The sequence below is a fragment of the Heptranchias perlo genome, chromosome 8 (assembly GCF_035084215.1).
Source record: "Heptranchias perlo isolate sHepPer1 chromosome 8, sHepPer1.hap1, whole genome shotgun sequence".
In the NCBI taxonomy this organism is placed as follows: domain Eukaryota; kingdom Metazoa; phylum Chordata; class Chondrichthyes; order Hexanchiformes; family Hexanchidae; genus Heptranchias; species Heptranchias perlo.
In genome coordinates, this window is record NC_090332.1 from 22,088,005 (window position 1) to 22,105,525 (window position 17,521).

General features: G+C 40.3%; 1 protein-coding gene across 1 annotated transcript in view; it reads right to left on the bottom strand.

The window, feature by feature from the left end:
• The window catches only part of srbd1 (S1 RNA binding domain 1), a 241,463-nt gene that overhangs the window by 177,185 nt on the left and 46,757 nt on the right, over positions 1–17,521 (bottom strand). The window contains exons 11-14 of the mRNA XM_067988785.1: positions 16,581–16,684; positions 15,030–15,137; positions 12,550–12,707; positions 906–996 (exon numbers count right to left, since the gene is read on the bottom strand). Of these exons, the coding sequence (XP_067844886.1) occupies positions 906–996; positions 12,550–12,707; positions 15,030–15,137; positions 16,581–16,684 (461 nt within the window). The remainder of the gene's footprint in view (positions 1–905; positions 997–12,549; positions 12,708–15,029; positions 15,138–16,580; positions 16,685–17,521) is intronic.

A 17,521-nucleotide genomic window follows, 5' to 3' on the forward strand; every position in this document is an offset into this window, starting at 1 on the left:
GGTTTAAGTTCTTCTGACCTAATTCTGTGAATTATTTTCCAGGATACCAACATTCTACAATTACTCTATACTTGAACTGCACATGTCTTTGGCAACTATCATAATTTAGTCCAACGTGGAAGAACCCTCGTTGTAACTTATGTCTCCAATAACAATCACAACAAATGATAGCTTAACGTATAGACATCCTAGAAGTCCCTTCAGATCAAAAGCAAGGAGCTCTCCCTCCTGATCTTGTCTTATGAAAGCTTTTTCCTTCTTCCCCATGCAAAGAAAAAGTTACATATGTAGCATTAATCCCATTAAAGAGAGACCTTTGTATTCTTGTTAAAATACAGATTACAGAAACGTACAGATGGTCCATTTGCCACATGGGTAAAAGTCTTCACAAAAAAAAAATCAATCACTGAACATAAAAGACTTCTATACCCAAATAAATTTATAAACTACTTTAGCCAAATTTATCTCAAATCATATCAAGGACATTGGCTCTTAATGTGAGGCCATCGCTTATTCAGACATCAGTGATCTTCTGAACATTTTTGGCACAATATTTATCTATGCAATTAACATACTTAAATAACATGACTTGCAAAGTGCCCGAGTCAGAACAAATTAATATTTAATTGGAAAATATCAAGAATCAACTTTCATCATTATCCCTCATTACGTTTGGTAGTTACTTTTTCCTTTTTGTTGTGAAAGAATCTTATTTCACCAGATTCTACGTAAAATATTCAGATGGAATGGACCTATATATATATATATATATATATACACACACAGACATGTAACATGCATTATTTAATTTACTGTGCTAAAAATCATTAATTTCTTCATTCATTTGCAAACCAAATTACAAAATTAAGTGTAGCAATGCCAGATGCAAGTTATAACTGTCACACCTGTATTTATGAAGCAGATGCCTTATCTTTTCAGCTTCACGCTGCGCTCCTTGACCAAATAGGTATATCACATCGGTATGAAGTATCTGGCCTAGAACAATATCATGCTGATAAATCACTTTGAATGGGATGACATTTCAAATATTCATCATATCTACAGAACTCTTTATAGCAAAACAGGCGTCAGTGCATTAATTTCAAGATGCTATTTGCCATTTAATGTTAGTAAAAGAGCAAAGCAATCAACTACAGAGATAAGATATTGGATCCTGGAATAAGGCATTCATGTACATTTCTATATCTAATTTTGAGGAGTTGAAACTTACTTCAAGACGTCACTGTGGAAAAATGGTGTGCTGTAATAAAATGCCCCAAATGTCTTCAGTATGCTTTGCAAAATATAGTATTAGCACAATATTAAATATGCTAATGGCATGTAGTGATAGAATTTTAATATTGCACCAACCTTCCTTTTTATTACATTGGCAGGCTGCCTGAGTTGGACACCTTTTTATCTTTTTTGCAGTGGAATGATAATTCTTCACTGGATTCTTGGATTTGTGCCTAGATCTTGTACTGCTTGCCAGTACCATTTTGAGTCCCAAGCCTAACAGGATAATTTTTAAATTATGAATGGGCCTCTAATCAAACCCAATATTAAAAAGTTCAATACTTGACACCTACATCTTAAATTTTATTTTATTTCCACAACTGCATTGCTCTCTTCTTCGCACATAAACTGTTCCATTGTTAAGCTATAGATAAAACAAAGAGAGGATGCAAGCAGCATTACTAGACATGTGACATTTGCAGAGGCTGAGAATGGGGAAGAAGTTTATTTATTATTAAAAATATTTTGCCTTTATATACCATCTGATAATCTTGAAAAGTCTCAAAGCACTTTATCCAATTACTCTAAAGTGCAGGAACAATTACATAGGTACACATAGCAGGCATTCTGCATCAGTAACATCCCAGTGATAAGGTAAGAGACCAGTTATTGGCTGAGGGAGGAATGATGTCCAGAAAACCAGAAGAACTCCCTGTTCCTCTTTGAATAGTGCCAGAGGATTTTTAAACTTCCACCTGAACACTACCTTGGTTTAACGTCTCATCCAACAAACATCCCCTCCAACAATGTGGTACTTCCCAAATACTGCAATGCAGTGTCAGTTTAGATCAAGTCCTGGTGTATTATTTATACAACATGTGAGTAGGAGATTAAGTGCAGTACCATCTATCTACAACATAATATCTTTTTCATGCGTGTTTAGCACAAGGTTTCTGCAAAACCCATCAAGCTAGACGATGTGTGGAGGATACCGAAAAAATGAATTCTAATAAGGAACTGGTCGAAAGTCAAAAAACTGCTATCACTGATTTTGGCTCAGGCTTTTAATTAGAATCATACAACATAGAAGGAGGCCATTCGGCCCATCATGTCTGTGTCGGCTCTTTGACGAGCTATTCAATTAGTCCCACTTTCCTTCTCTTACCACATAGCATTGCAAATTTCTCTTTTTCACGTATGTATCCAATTCCCTTTGGAGCGTTACTATTGAATCCGCTTCTACCACTCTTTCAGGCAGCGCATTCCAGGTTATCATAAATTGCTGCGTAGAACTAGTCCTTTTTTGTGCTCAAAAGTGAGAGCTAATGCCCTTGACATCAAGGCAGCATTTGACCGAGTGCGGCACCAAGGAGCCCTAGTAAAATTGAAGTAAATGAGAATCATGGGGAAAACTCTCCAGTGGCTGGAGTCATACCTAGCACAAAGGAAGATGATAGTGGTTGTTGGAGGCCAATCATCTCAGCCCCAGGGCATTGTTGCAGGAGTTGCTCAGTTCCATTCGCAATCCCTCAAATAATGAAGCAGTCCGAGCCCGCATGCAGCAAGACCTGGACAACATCCAGGCTTGGGCTCATAAGTGGCAAGTAACATTCGCGCCAGACAAGTGCCAGGCAATGACCATCTCCAACAAGAGAGTCTAACCACCTCCCCTTGACATTCAACGGCATTACCATCACCGAATCCTCCACCATCAACATCCTGGGAGTCACCATTGACCAGAAACTTAACTGGACCAGCCATATAAATACTGTGGCTACAAGAGCAGATCAGAGGCTGGGTATTCTGCGGCGAGTGACTCACCTCCTGACTCCCCAAAGCCTTTCCACCATCTACAAGGCACAAGTCACGAGTGTGATGGAATACTCTCCACTTGCTTGGATGAGTGCAGCTCCAACAACACTCAAGAAGCTCGACACCATCCAGGACAAAGCAGCCTGCTTGATTGGCATCCCATCCACCACCCTAAACATTCACTCTCTTCACCATAGGATGTACTGCAGCAACTCGCCAAGGCTTCTTCGATAGCACCTCCCAAACCCGCGACCTCTACCACCTAGAAGGACAAGAGCAGCAGGTACATGGGAACACCACCACCTGCACGTTCCCCTCCAAGTCACACACCATCCTGACTTGGAAATATATCACCGTTCCTTCATCGTTGCTGGGTCAAAATCCTGGAACTCCCTCCCTAACAGCACTGAGAGAGAACCTTCACCACACGGATTGCAGCGGTTCAAGGCGGCGGCTCACCACCACCTTCTCAAGGGTAATTAGGGATGGGCAATAAATGTATTTTTTTTTTAAATACAAAACAGATATTTGAACAAATCCTACAGCATATTTGCATTGACTGGCTCTGTATCTCCCTCAGAAACTTGTCTGAAACAAACGGACTAATTCTAAAACAATTGTATCACGGTTTCTGTAAGTGAAGCTGGCCATTTATCAAGATAATTACAGATGAGGAAGGCCATTCGGCCATCTTTGTTCATCCATCCAAAAAGATCCTGAACTTTCCCCATTGCAGCATCCAATTGTTTCTTAAAAGATTCCAGGGTTTTTGCCTCCACTACTCTATCTGGAAGTCTATTCCATACATACTTTGTATGAAGAATTTCCTCATATTAGTTCTAAATTTAGCTTTTACTATTTTGAACATGTCCTTTGTCCTACTCTCAATTCAATTTAAAATACTATTCCAGATTTATCTTTTCCATTCCCTTAACTATTTTATATACCTCTAAGATCACCTCTCAGTTATGAAGAAAGATGAGAAACTAAGACCTTTAACACTGAAGATCAGCTTCATGTCTCTTTTCTACACTGCCTCCACAGCAACCCCGAGCCTCTCAGCATTCTCTGAAGGACCCACCGAGGCCTCCTTGCGAGCAGCAACCACAACTGCACCATTTTTCTCTCTGTAGCTAATCTTCCTGCCCATTGGGACCTAACTTTGCCAACATCTCTCCCATCCCACTCATTCTGCCCATCATTGCCCCTTTGGAACAAAAACAGAAAATGCTGGAAACACTAAGCAAGTCAGGTAGCACTGTAAAGGAAAATATTAACATTTCAGGCATAGCCCTTCATCAGAACAGAATGGACTCTCTCAATGGATGAACAATCATTGCCCCGCTCCACAGTTCCCTCCATAATGTCCGTTCACTTGCGAACAATGCCACCGTCATTCATGACCAAGACCCTCGTCATTCACGACCAAGGCCCTAGTCATTCACGACCTTACTGTTGATGATTTGTATTAACATCCTGGCTTTGAAACTCAGCTTACAACTAGTGACACCACCTCCTTTGAAGCCTCCACCGTAGTACCAGCTTGGTCCTCAACAACAAATCGCACTTTGCCTCTTCCCCCTACATATCCAGCACCTTCTCTTCCTTTGAGCATTCCACCCTGTTCCACCCCCTCGCCTCTCCTTTAACACTTTCATAGCCTACCCCCAAGCCCTATCAAGTTTCTCCCCACGATATCCTCCCTCCTTTTCCCCTCATTATCTGCACTGAGCGACTCCACAGCCTCAATAATTTCAATCTCCATCTTTGCTTCCCTTGCCCTGTCTTCTTTGCATTCACTGCCCTCTTGCGCGCCCCCCACCTACCTTAAGCTTCTCCTTCCAAATCAACTCTTCTACCCATATTCACAGCCATTCCCTTGACCCCGCCATCTCCAGTGACCTTGATCAGTAACAAGGCCATCTCTAACCAACTTCCTTGCATCCGTCACCCCTCGCATCCCCATACTCCCTTCCAACCCGACTTCCTTCTGCATCCATCCTTAAAAAAATTCTTCCCCAAGTCAACTGCATTTTCAAAATCCCATTAGGCCTAGCCTTTGCCCCCCTTCCATTTACATTTACTGCAGCTGTTTATTTGCTAAACAACTCCTTCACTTTTACCATTACCTTTGATGCCCTTATCATAAAACCTTTAGTCTCTCCCATCCTGGTCATTCTCCCTGGTAAGGCCACCATCGTCATTCCCTCAAGTTCAAGGAGCACAGACTTGAGCGTATCTGGTGCACAAATGGTTTAGCCATCCATAACCAGATCTGGCTAGGCCAATCAAGCGTATCTGGCCTCACTCTGCTCTGCCAAAACCACTCAACACCAAGATCATTATGGAGGACAAACATAGCTCTCAGCTTCTTTTCTCCACTACCAACTGTCTCCTTAAATCTCTCTTCCCCTGCCCCTCCAAACGCAAGGAGCTCATGGACTTTAAGATTTAGACAATCCATTAGCTGCCTCTGTATCCTCACCACCCCACCTTCCTCTTGCCCACCAAGGTAGATCTCCACCCCTATGACCCCCCTCCCCTACCCAGGCCAGAATCCGCATCTTTCTCTTGTTTCTCTCCCATCGCCCCTCATGTCTTCTTCGAATTTATCTCTTTCATGATATCCATCGTCTGCTCCCTTGACACTACTCCCACTAAACTACTCAACATCCAACTTCCCTTCCTGGCCTCTATGTTAGCTCACATTGTAAATGCTTCCACATGTATGCTGACAACACCCAGCTCTACCTCTCCACTACCTCTCTACTGCCTGTGTTGTCAAACTGCTCGTCTTGAGATGCAGTCTTCGATGAGCCACAATTTCCTTCAGTTAAACATTAGGAAGACCTATTTCATTGTCTTTGGCTCCTGCCACAAACTCTGAACCTGCACCACATTCTATCCCCCCTCTTCAGCCACCATCTCAGGATGAACTAAACTGTTCACAAGCTTCCATCTTCTCTCCAAGCTTAGCTTCCAACCATTATCCCCTACATCACAAAGAACGCATAATTCCACCTCTGTAGCATCACCTCATCCATCTCTACCTCAGTCTATCTGTTGCTGATACCCTCATCCATGCCTTTGTCACCCCCACATTCAACCATTCAAATGCTCTCTGAGCCAGCCTCCCATTGTCCACATTCTGCAAACTTCAGTTCATCCAAAACTCTGCTGTCTATCTCCTATCCACACAAAGTCCTGCTCACCGATATCCCCTGTCCTTGCTGACTGAGATCGAGGATGATCCACATCCTAGGCTTTTAAAAGAGGTGGCTACAGAGATAGTGGACGCATTGGTTTTGATCTTCTGGAATTCCCTAGATTCTAGAACAGTCCCAGTGGATTGGAAGGTAGCAAATGTAACTCCGCTATTCAAGAAAGGAGGGAGAAAGAAAACAGGAAACTATAGGCCAGTTAGCCTGACATCAGTAGCAAAGAAAGTGCTAGAATCTATTATTAAGGACGTAGTAACAGGGCACATAGAACTTCATAATATGATTAAGCAGAGTCAACACGGTTTTATGAAAGGGAAATCGTGTTTGACAAATCTATTGGAGTTTTTTTTGAGGGAGTAACTAGAAGGGCAGATAAGGGGGAACCAGTGGATGTAGTATATATGGATTTCAAAAGGCATTCGATAAGGTGCCATACGAGAGATTGTTACACAAGATTAGGGCTCGTGGGATTGGGAGTAATATATTAGCGTGGATTGAGGATCGGTTAATGGACAGAAAACAGAGAGTAGGAACAAACGGGTCATTTTTGGGTTGGCAGGTGGTAACTAGTGGGGTGCTGCAAGGATCAGTGCTCGGGCCTCAGCTGATTATAATATATCATTGACTTAGATGAGGGGACCAAATGTAATGTATCCAAGTTTGCTGACGATACAAAGCTAGGTGGGAAAGTAAACTGTGAGGAGGACGCAAAGAGGCTGCAAAGGGATATAGACAGGTTAAGTGAGTAGGTGAGAAGGTGGCAGATGGAGTATAATGTAGGGATATGTGAAATTATCCACTTTGGTAGGAAAAATAGAAAAGCAGATTTTTTAAAAAAAGATGAGACACTAAGAAATGTTGGTATTCAGAGGGATTAGGGTGTCCTTGTACACAAATCACAGAAAGTTAACATGCAGGTACAGCAAGCAATTAGGAAGGCAAATGGTATGTTAGCCTTTAATGCAAGGGTGTTGGAGTATAACAGTAAAGAGGTCTTGCTGCAACTGTATAGGGCTCTGGTGAGACCACAGTACTGTGAATAGTTTTGGTCTCCTTACCTAAAGAAGGATATACTTGCCTTTGAGGAGATGCAACAAAGGTTCACTAGATTGATTCCTGGGATGAGAGGGTTATCCTATGAGGAGAGATTGAGTAGAATGGGCCTATATTCTCTGGAGTTTAGAAAAATGAGAGGTGATCTCATTGAAACATATAAAATTCTTAGAGGGCTGACTGGATAGATACTGAGAGGCTGTTTCCCCTAGCTGGAGAGTCTAGAACCAGGGGCCTTAGTCTCAAGATAAAGGGTCGGCTATTTAGGACTGAGATGAAGAAAATTTCTTACTCAGTTATGAATCTTTGGAATTCTCTACCCCAGAGGGCTGTGGATGCTCAGTCGTTGAGTATATTCAACACTGAGACTGATAGATTTTTGGACACTAAGGGAATCAAGAGATATGGGGATAGGGTGGGAAAGTAGAGTTGAGATAGAAGATCAGCCATGATCTTATGGAATGGCGGAGCAGGCTCAAGGGGCCGTATGGCCTATTCCTGCTCCTATTTCTTATGTTCTTATGTTGACTTGCATAGACTCCTGGTTCCATAACACCTCAAATTTAAAAGCCCCATCCTTGTTTTTGAATCTAGTCATGGCCTTGCCTCTACCAATCTCGGTAGCCTCCTCGAAGTTTACAACTCTGCCTCCTCCCAAACTCTGTTCTTCAGATTCTGTACTCTTGTCCGTACATCCCTATTCCCTTTGCCCCACCACTGGCGACCGTATATTTAGCCGTCTAGACCACATGCTCTGGAATTCTCTGCCTAAACCCCTTCCCCTCTCCAGTAGATATACCGTTGGACACAGCATTAATTAAGAAATAAGCTTGTAACAACGGTAATGCAATAATCGTGGAGGACTTTAATCTTCATATAGACTGGACAAATCAAATTGGCAAAAGCAGTCTGGAGGATGAGTTCATGGAATCTATTCGAGACAGTTTCCTAGAACCAACCAGGGAACAGGTTATTTTAGATCTTGTAGTGTAATGAGACAGGGTTAATTAGTAATCTCACAGTAAAGGATCCTCTGGGGAAGAGTGATCATAATATGATCGAATTTCACATTGAGTTTGAGAGTGACGTACTTAAGTTCGAAACTAGAGTCTTAAACTTAAATAAAGCCAATTACATAGGTATGAGGGGCGAATTGGTTCAGGTAGATTGGGAAATTAGATTGAAAGGTATGATGGTAAATAAGCAATGGCAAACATTTAAATAAATATTTCAATATTCTCAGTGAATACACATTCCAATGAGAAATAAAAACTCCACGGGACAAGTGATTCATCTGTGGCTAACTAAAGAAGTTAAGGATGGTATTTGATTAAAAGAGGCCTATAATGTTGCGAGGAAGAGTGGCAAGCCTGAGGATTGGGAGAGTTTTAGAAACCAGCAAAGGATGCCCAAAAAATTGATAAAAAGGGAGAAAATGGAATATGAAAGTAAACTAGCAAGAAATATAAAAACAGATTGTAAGGGCTTCTACAAGTATGTAAAAAGGAAGAGAGTAGCAAAAATAAATGTTGGTCCCTTAGAGGCCGAGACAGTAGAAATTATAATGGGGATTAAGGAAATGGCAGAGGCGTCAAACAAATATTTCATATCTGTCTTCACTGTAGAAAACACAAAAAGCAGACCAGGAATAGTGGGGAACCACAGGGCCAATGAGAGTGAGGAACTTAAAGTAATTAATATCAGTATAGAAAAAGGACTGGAGAAACTAGTGGGACTCATAGCCAATACATCCCCTGGACTTCATGGCCTACATCCTAGGGTTTTAAAACAGGTGGATGCAGAGATAGTGGATGCATTGGTTATGATCTTCCAAAATTCCCTAGATTCTAGAATGGTCTCAGCGGGGAAATGCTGGAATCCATTATTAAGGAAGTGGCAACAGGGCACTTAGAAAATCATAATATGATTAGGCAGAGTCAACACGGTTTTATAAAAGGGAAATCATGTTTGACAAATTTATTAGAGTTCTTTGAGGATGTAACTAGCAGGGTAGATAAAGGGGAACCAGTGGATGTAGTATATTTGGATTTCAAAAGGCATTCGATAAGGTGCCACATAAAAGGTTGTAATGCAAGATAAGGGCCCATGGGGTTGGGAGAAATATATTAGCACGGATAGAGGATTGGATAACGGACAGAAAACAGAGAGTAGGGATAAACGCGTCATTTTCAGGTTGGCAGGCTGTAACTAGTGGAGTGCCACAAGGATCAGTACTTGGGCCTCAGCTATTTACAATCTATATTAATGACTTGGATGAAGGGACCAAGTGTAATGTATCCAAGTTTGCTGATGATACAAAAGGTAGCTGGGAAAGTAAGCTTTCAGGAGGACACAAAGAGTTTGCAAAGGGATTTTGACAGATTAGGTGAGTGGGCAAGAAGGTGGCAGATGGAGTAAGATATGAGGAAATGGGAGGTTATTCACTTTGGTAGGAAGAATAGAAATACAGAATATTTTTTAAATGATGAGAAACTATTAAATGTTGGTGTTCAGAGAGATTTGGATGTCCTGGTACAAGAAACTCAAAGTTAGCATGCAGGTACAGCTAGCAATAAAGAAGGCAAATGGCATGTTAGCCTTTATTGCAAGGGAGCTGGAATACAAGAATAAGGATGTTTTACAATTGTAAAAGGCTTTGGTGAGGCCTCACCTGGAGTACTGTGTACAGTTTTGGTCCCCTTATTTAAGGAAGGATATACTTGCCTTAGAGGTGGTGCAACGAAGGTTCACTAGGTTGATTCCTGGGGCAAGAGGGTTGTCCTGTGAGGAGAGATTAAGTAGAATGGGGCCTATACTCTCGAGTTTAGAAGAATGAAAGGTGATCTCATTGAAACATACAAGATTCTGAGGGAGCTTGACAGGGTAAATGCTGAGAAGTTATTTCCCATGGCTGGAGAGTCTAGAACTAGGGGGCATAGTCTCAGGATAAGGGGTCAGCCATTTAAGATGAGGAGGAATTTCTTCACACAGAGGGTGTGCCATTCTCTACCCCAGAGGACTGTGGATGCTGAGTCATTGAATATGTTCAAGTATGAGATAGATAGATTTTTGGATTCTAGAGGAATCAAGGGTTATGGGGATCGGGCAGGAAAGTGGAGTTGAGGTCGAAGATCAGCCATGATCTTACTGAATGGTGGAGCAGGCTCGAGGTGCCGTATGGCCTACTCCTGCTCCTATTTCTTATGTTCTTATGACCAACTCCTTCTCCTCCTTTAAGACCCTCCTTAAAACCCACTTCTTCAACTAAGTTCATGGTTAACCCTCCTAATATCATCTTCTTTGGCTCAGTGTTCATTTTTTCCTTACTCCTTTGTGATGCAACTTGGGGCATTTTTCTATGTTAAGGGCGCTAAATAAATGGAAGCTGCTTTTGTCACTTTTGTCCAGGTATCCAATGTCATAGGACTTTCCACTGTCCACTTTCCGCTGAAGGATAAATGTTGGCCAGGACACCGGGAGAACTCCCCTGCTCTTTTTCAAATAGTGCTACGGGATCTTTTATGTCCATCTAAGGGGGAAGACAGGGACCTACTTTAACGCCCCAGCCAAAAGACACTCGTTCAGTGCTGCACCCCTTCAACTCTCCCATCATGTCTCAGTACGGATTCCTTTTTTTGCCTCGATCTTTAAAGCTCCTTGACATATTAAACGCGCTATATAAATGCAAGTTGTTATTGCTGTGTTATGTGATACATTCATTTTTGAAACTTTGGGATTGAACTGACTACTATGTCAGGCATTGTGCAACTTAGAGCTGATTTCAAAAACCTGATTAAAATTTTAGTGCTCCCAATACTGCAATAAAAACAGAATACTGGATGTCTGGGAGCGATTACAAGGCTGTTAGTGATGTGATCCACAAATTTGAATGACGATGGATGCGAACCATCCTTAAAGGGTTTCAAATAATCGCATCTCCAAGATTTGATTAAAAACTTCGGAGATACTACAGAAAAAAGCTGAGTATTCATTTAAAAGATAGCCCTATATGTAACTTAAAGAATAGCAGCTGAAACATAAATCCTCTTCACCTTGCTTCAGTGACTAGCAACTCTAACTGCTCATTACTTTTCAGTGAGTTAGCAGATCAACCCATTCCTGGGATACAAACTGTATCCTACAGCTCTTCATAATGTACCCTCAATTTAGGCACATCTTTGGTACTCATAAATGCCTTTGACAGGCCTCAAAAATGTCACTTTTTGACATAAAATAACTTAGTATTGAAGTTCCTAATTGTGAATTTTGCTGTAAAACTTTTGTATACCTATCATATTGAGAATACTTCATAGGGAATCAGTTGAATGCATAGTTTATCACAAAGGGTTTAAACAATTCACAAGTGCAAAAAATTTGAGTGTGTTGTGTAGGGCCCGCTCACACGTAGCCTTCTCTGAGTATTCTGCTCAAACCACAGTGAATAAATAGGAAGAACCACAATTACAGCATATTCAAATTTAGTTGGAGTGCTGAAAATTTGGAAAGCACTTTGATATTCCCATATCTTTGTAAAGTAGCATTGTTCTCTACAGATATAATTTACAATCTTGAAAATCTCAAACAGGGATTAAAGTTAGAACTTGTATATAAATACATACTTTAATAATTTGTCATGAATCTTGTTCAAATTTCTACCAACCAGACTCTTTGACATTACATATTAGCATAAAACAAACATCAACAGTGCCAGCAAGCAGTCTCATCCCAAAACCATCAGCATATTAAAATGTGTTATCTTTACAGTGCCAATAAGTCATAGGGATAGAAATTTAGAGGAGCCCCGAAATTAAGTTATTAAAACATATGTGGGACACACCAAAGGCTCAGAGGGCAAATGATACCATTTTGGGTGGTCATGAGCTACATGTTCCAGGAAGATCCCAGGTTTGGTCCCTGATCGATGCTAAGTTAATTGACCTCAGAAAGGTCAGTGATGCAGAAACACCTGGTCTCTACTCAACACTTTCATATCACGAGTGAAGATCCAAACGCACTGTGGTAAATTGCAGATGCAAATCGTGCCCTACAACTCCATGGCGCAGTAGGTTGAAGGAAGTCACATTGTGCACACTTAGCAGAACTTAAAAGATTGTAAATAAAATGCTAATGCTTTATTATCTATGCTAAACATTGTAAGAAGTGTACCTATATACATACACCAACACACCAAATCCCTCCAAAGGAAAAGAGAAAGCTTCGTACGTACTTGTAGCTGAAATGATTGACAGTTTACAGCCATGCCTAAAACCAGGATCAATCCCCATCAGAACCCGGCCACGAACAGGATTAACCAAAAGAAGCTGTCGAAGGTTTCTCCCAAACATTGCAATAGATTCCTTCTCAGCATCTGAGGTTAAACGGGATCTTAAAAGAAAGCAAGAAAAAGCAAAATCTTAAATCCACTGGTTATCAAAATAAAACTACAATGCTAACCAAATAAAACAGAATCATCATATTAACACAATAACCTGCACTTGTTTATAGTTAATAGCTTAACATAATTTCAGTATTTATCTTCATCCATCCAGATAGGGTCCAAAAAGTGTTTTGTGACAAGGATGTCAATCGCAAGTTCAAAAATGTCCTGAAATAGTGAAACTGGAATTTATAAAAACTTATTACGTAAAATATGTTGCATAACCTATATATTGAAAACTTGAAAACAAGCTCTTTTGATGGTTTAATGAGTTAAAGGCATTAACTGGTTATCACCAATATACATGGACTAAAAGGTCAGAGGTTCAATTGCCAGTCTGCATTGGTCTCAGCTGGGCAGCTATAATTGGTTGTTACAAGTTTCAGATCTGCACTAGATATTCTCTTAGGTTCAATGTCACCAGTCCCTCATGTAATCAGACTATGCATTACTTACGATCAGAAATTTAACATTACTGCCCCACATCTTGTCATACGATAGCGTGACCTGGGGGTCGTAACAATTAAAATCACTTGGGTGAACTGGTTACTGTAATCTTAAGGCATCAAGGAGTATGGGGAGAGAACGGGAATGTGGTATTGAGATAGAGGATCAGCCATGATCATATCGAAGGGCCAAATGGCCTACTCCTGCTCCTATTTTCTATGCTTTCTATGTTTCTATCTCATGTGCCCTCATGTGCATTCTTCCTATCCACTGAAAGATGGATTGATAAACACTGAATACAATCTTCAGTGAAATTCACTATAATTTCTATTGCTCCTCATAATATTGAAAATAAATTACACAAACTTAATCCCATAATGAGCCTAGCTTCACTTTTGCAAGTCAGCATTCACTGAGCTAATATGTTTCATCCTTAAAAAGAGGGATATCACCCCATAACTTTTCTGCTACAAGTTCTAGTAGACTGTCTGTGCATGCGCTTGCTGAACTGGACAGGAAGTCAAAGGCTTGACCTCTGATCCTCCTCCAGCTCCCTGTGACCAGGAATTGGCCAGTTGGGCTGTCAATCAGACCTATTACCTTGGATCAGAAACTTCCCCACACATCCATTCATCTGAGTGAAAAGGGAGCCATTAAGACATATCATGTGAATGTTAATTAGAATGACTTTGAACCTCCATTGTCTCGAGCTGACATGGTATGTGGGAAACAACATTTGTCCAACCAGTTGGTCGGTGTCTAATCCTTTATCATAGAATCAAAGAATAATACAACACAGGAGGCTGCCATTCGGCCAATTGTGCCGGCTCTTTGGAAGAGCTATCCAATTAGTCCCACTCCCCGTCTTTCCCCATAGCCCTGCAAATTTTCCTCCTTCAAGTATGCATCCAATTCCCTTTTGAAAGTTATTATTGAATCTGCTTCCATCACCCTTTCAGGCAGAGCACTCTAGATCATAACGACTCGCTGCGTAATTTTTTTTTTTCACATGTCGCCTTTGGTTCTTTTGCCAATTACTTTAAATCTGTGTCCTCTAGTTACTGACCCTTCTGCCAGTGGAAACAGTTTCTCCTTATTTACTCTCTCAAAACCCTTCATGATTTTGAACACCTCTATCAAATCTCCCCTTAACCTTCTCTGCTCTAAAGGAGAACAACCCCAGTTTCTGTAGTCTCTCCATGTAACCAAAGTCTTGCATCCCTGGTACCATTCTAGGTAATTTCCTCTGCACCCTCTCCAACGCCTTGACATTGTTCCTAAAGTGTGGTGCCCAGAATTTGCCACAGTACTCCAACTGGGGCCTAACCAGTGTTTTATAAAGGTTTAGCATTACTTTCTTGCTTTTGTACTCTACGCCTCTATTTATAAAGCCAAGGATCCCGTATGCCTTTTTAATAGCCTTTTTTACATGCTAAATTCTAATCCACATTCTCAAAACTGTATGTTGTGGTTTTGACCTCTGTCCAGCAGAGTTTAACTTAACAGCAATATCCTCATATAAATTATTCATAATTCCTCAATTTAGTCATGAGAAAATACGGCCAGTGTTTCTGCTCCTGTTCACTCCACAGTAACACCTGTTGGAAAGGACATGTGTGTGGAAGTCAGATGAGTACAGAATCAGCACTTCATTATCAAATAGCCTACTGATACTCAAGCGACTAGGCTCACATTTGAAAATTACCACAATAAGCAAGGTACCAAAGGGTTGCCAGTACCCATTGCTCTGTGCCTCAGCAAGATTTAATGCTTTTTAGGAGAGAAGAAAAGATAATTGAAAATATTTTGAGAACAGTTATCACCTGAATTCTCTGCACAGAAGTGGATAAATGAGACGTTTATATGAATCTTCAGCAGAATCCTTCAAGAGTTTCATGAATTCAGGCCTTGCAAAGCTGCGTGGTCTCCATCTAGATTGGGGTTTAAACATGTAGTTCAGTACAAGCATTTGATAACTATTTTCTTTTCAAATATCATATTGTTTTTCCTCTGAGGACAGCAAGGTATGAAACAAAACTGCCAACTGTACATATTCTTTGCCATAGAGGATATCTGTGGTTCAAGAGGCTTATCCCTGGAGTGTCAGCAGTCTCGATCAAGCAGCCAAACATGGAAGTGACAATTAATCTACATTTAGTTTCTGCATCCAATTATAAAAGGTATATTGGAGTCATGAAAAAGGTACAACATTTGGTAACTGTAGCATACTTGGGAGGAAAAAGGTGACTTTGGTCTTATGGTTCCCAAAGCTCTCCACCACTAGGCTTTTCCTCATGTCATTTCTGGGTCTGTTGTACACTGATTGGTGGAGATTGACTGTTATGATTAGTCAATAACTCCATTATCATTGTATCATGCGACTACCAGGATGGACCTTGGTCCTTTTTCATCTAGCAATTCCTATGTAGATTCACTAGTGATGACACCAGAGAGTTATAATGAGAAACTTGAAAAAAAACACATGGCTGTATTCACTGGAACACAGGAGATTGAAGGAGATACATCAGAATTGCTCAATATTTTTCAAGTTTTTTTCATGAATTTGAATATGGGATGCATTAGCACGAATGAACATTGAAGCTCCATCAATTATGACATTTAACATGGAATTAAATAAACACAAAGTATTAAAAGGTATGGGAAAAGAGCAGAGAAATGGGATTGAAGACCTCTGATGTGGAGCTCACAGCCCTCTCCTGTTCTAAAATGTCTTTAAAAATTCTGTGCTGTGCATGAATTTAAACTAGATTCAAAAAGATTTCAGTTCAGCTCATGTTTAAACTCGCAATGGCAGTTATGTGCAAGTTCAGTAGGCGTTTAAACAAGTTCAGTACGGAGTGAAATTTATAATAGCAGAGCTATCTATAGGTCTAACAGAATGGATTGTTAAATTCCTGCTCAATCTTCAATGTGTGAATTCAACAGCTGGATAGAGATACATTTTAATACGTATAAAAAAAATATAGAATTTCCATATCTCACTCAATCTTTGTACTGCAATGGCAGCCTGGCTGCTGCATTTTGGTGTGCTGCTTCAGATTCACCCATGATGTTCTCTTATACACTGAGTCCCCAATGTCAGCTGGATCACATAGAAGTGCAAGGCACTTTCCCACAGGCAGGTAGGAAGGGAGAATCAAAGGGCGAGTCAATCTGCACACTTACTAGTGCCTGACATTTGCAAATGTCCAGGAACAGGTCAGCTATGCTCATATTCAAAAGACATCTCCTACCTAGCATTTTTCTGGGAGAGGTATCAGAGAGAAAGAGAACAAGTAAAGAGATAAATAATTACATAAGGATAGTGTACAAAGTATTATTAAACATTAAGTTTTATTAGAATATAGACAGACCTTTCATTGACGCACCATCTACAGAACTCATTTTTCACTCTGTCAGGAATGCTGACCTTCACTGTCAGGATCTTCAATTTTTCCCCTCGGTTAATGGCCAGAATCTGAGTGCAAACATAAATAGCATAGACTGATGGCACATAAAATACCCAAAAGACAAACTTATCAAGTCTGCTTACATGTAAGCAGTGGCTTCATGTTTTATATGCAGTATGATTTATTATAATCAATTAAGAAATATACTTTTGTGGAACGTTAAGGTCAGAAACATAGACTTGATAGAAATAGATAAGGAAAGATAGTAAATACAGACAGTTTATGCTAAGTCAGCTAAATATATTTGATCATCAACAGTGGATACTGCACAACATCCTGCTATAAATTCCATAAATTTCTATTCTTCCTGCAAGATGTGCAATTTACTGCCCAAGTACCACAATTTTGCATTAATGTCCCTGGGGCAGTAAAAATGTTTTTTTGAGTGATAAATCACTTACTGCCACAAATCACTTATTTAATCGTCAAGTAATATGCAAACTTCTGAAATCTTTTAGTTTAAAATGATAGTCAATATTTAACATAATACTGCAAGAGTTATGTTGCATTGCTTTGACACAAAAAGCATCCCCCCTCTTTCCCAAAGCCAAAAGACAAAGTAATTTGTTCCTATAAGCCTTCGATTTAGTTACTTTCATATCTGCAAAAAAATTTTTTTTAAAAAGATAATAAATGTCACAAACGACCTGCCCTGTTGGATTTCTGTGCTTGCCTTGCGTCAGATATGGCAATGAGCCTATTTGCTCAGACATTTTCCAATATACTGCCAAAGAAACCAGGTCAAGCTGCAAGGAAATCTAGAATCCATAGTTACAGTTCCCATTGCTGGCTCAATTGCAAGATAATGATCCTGGTATAAGAAGTATTTTTTTTAAGTAATGAGA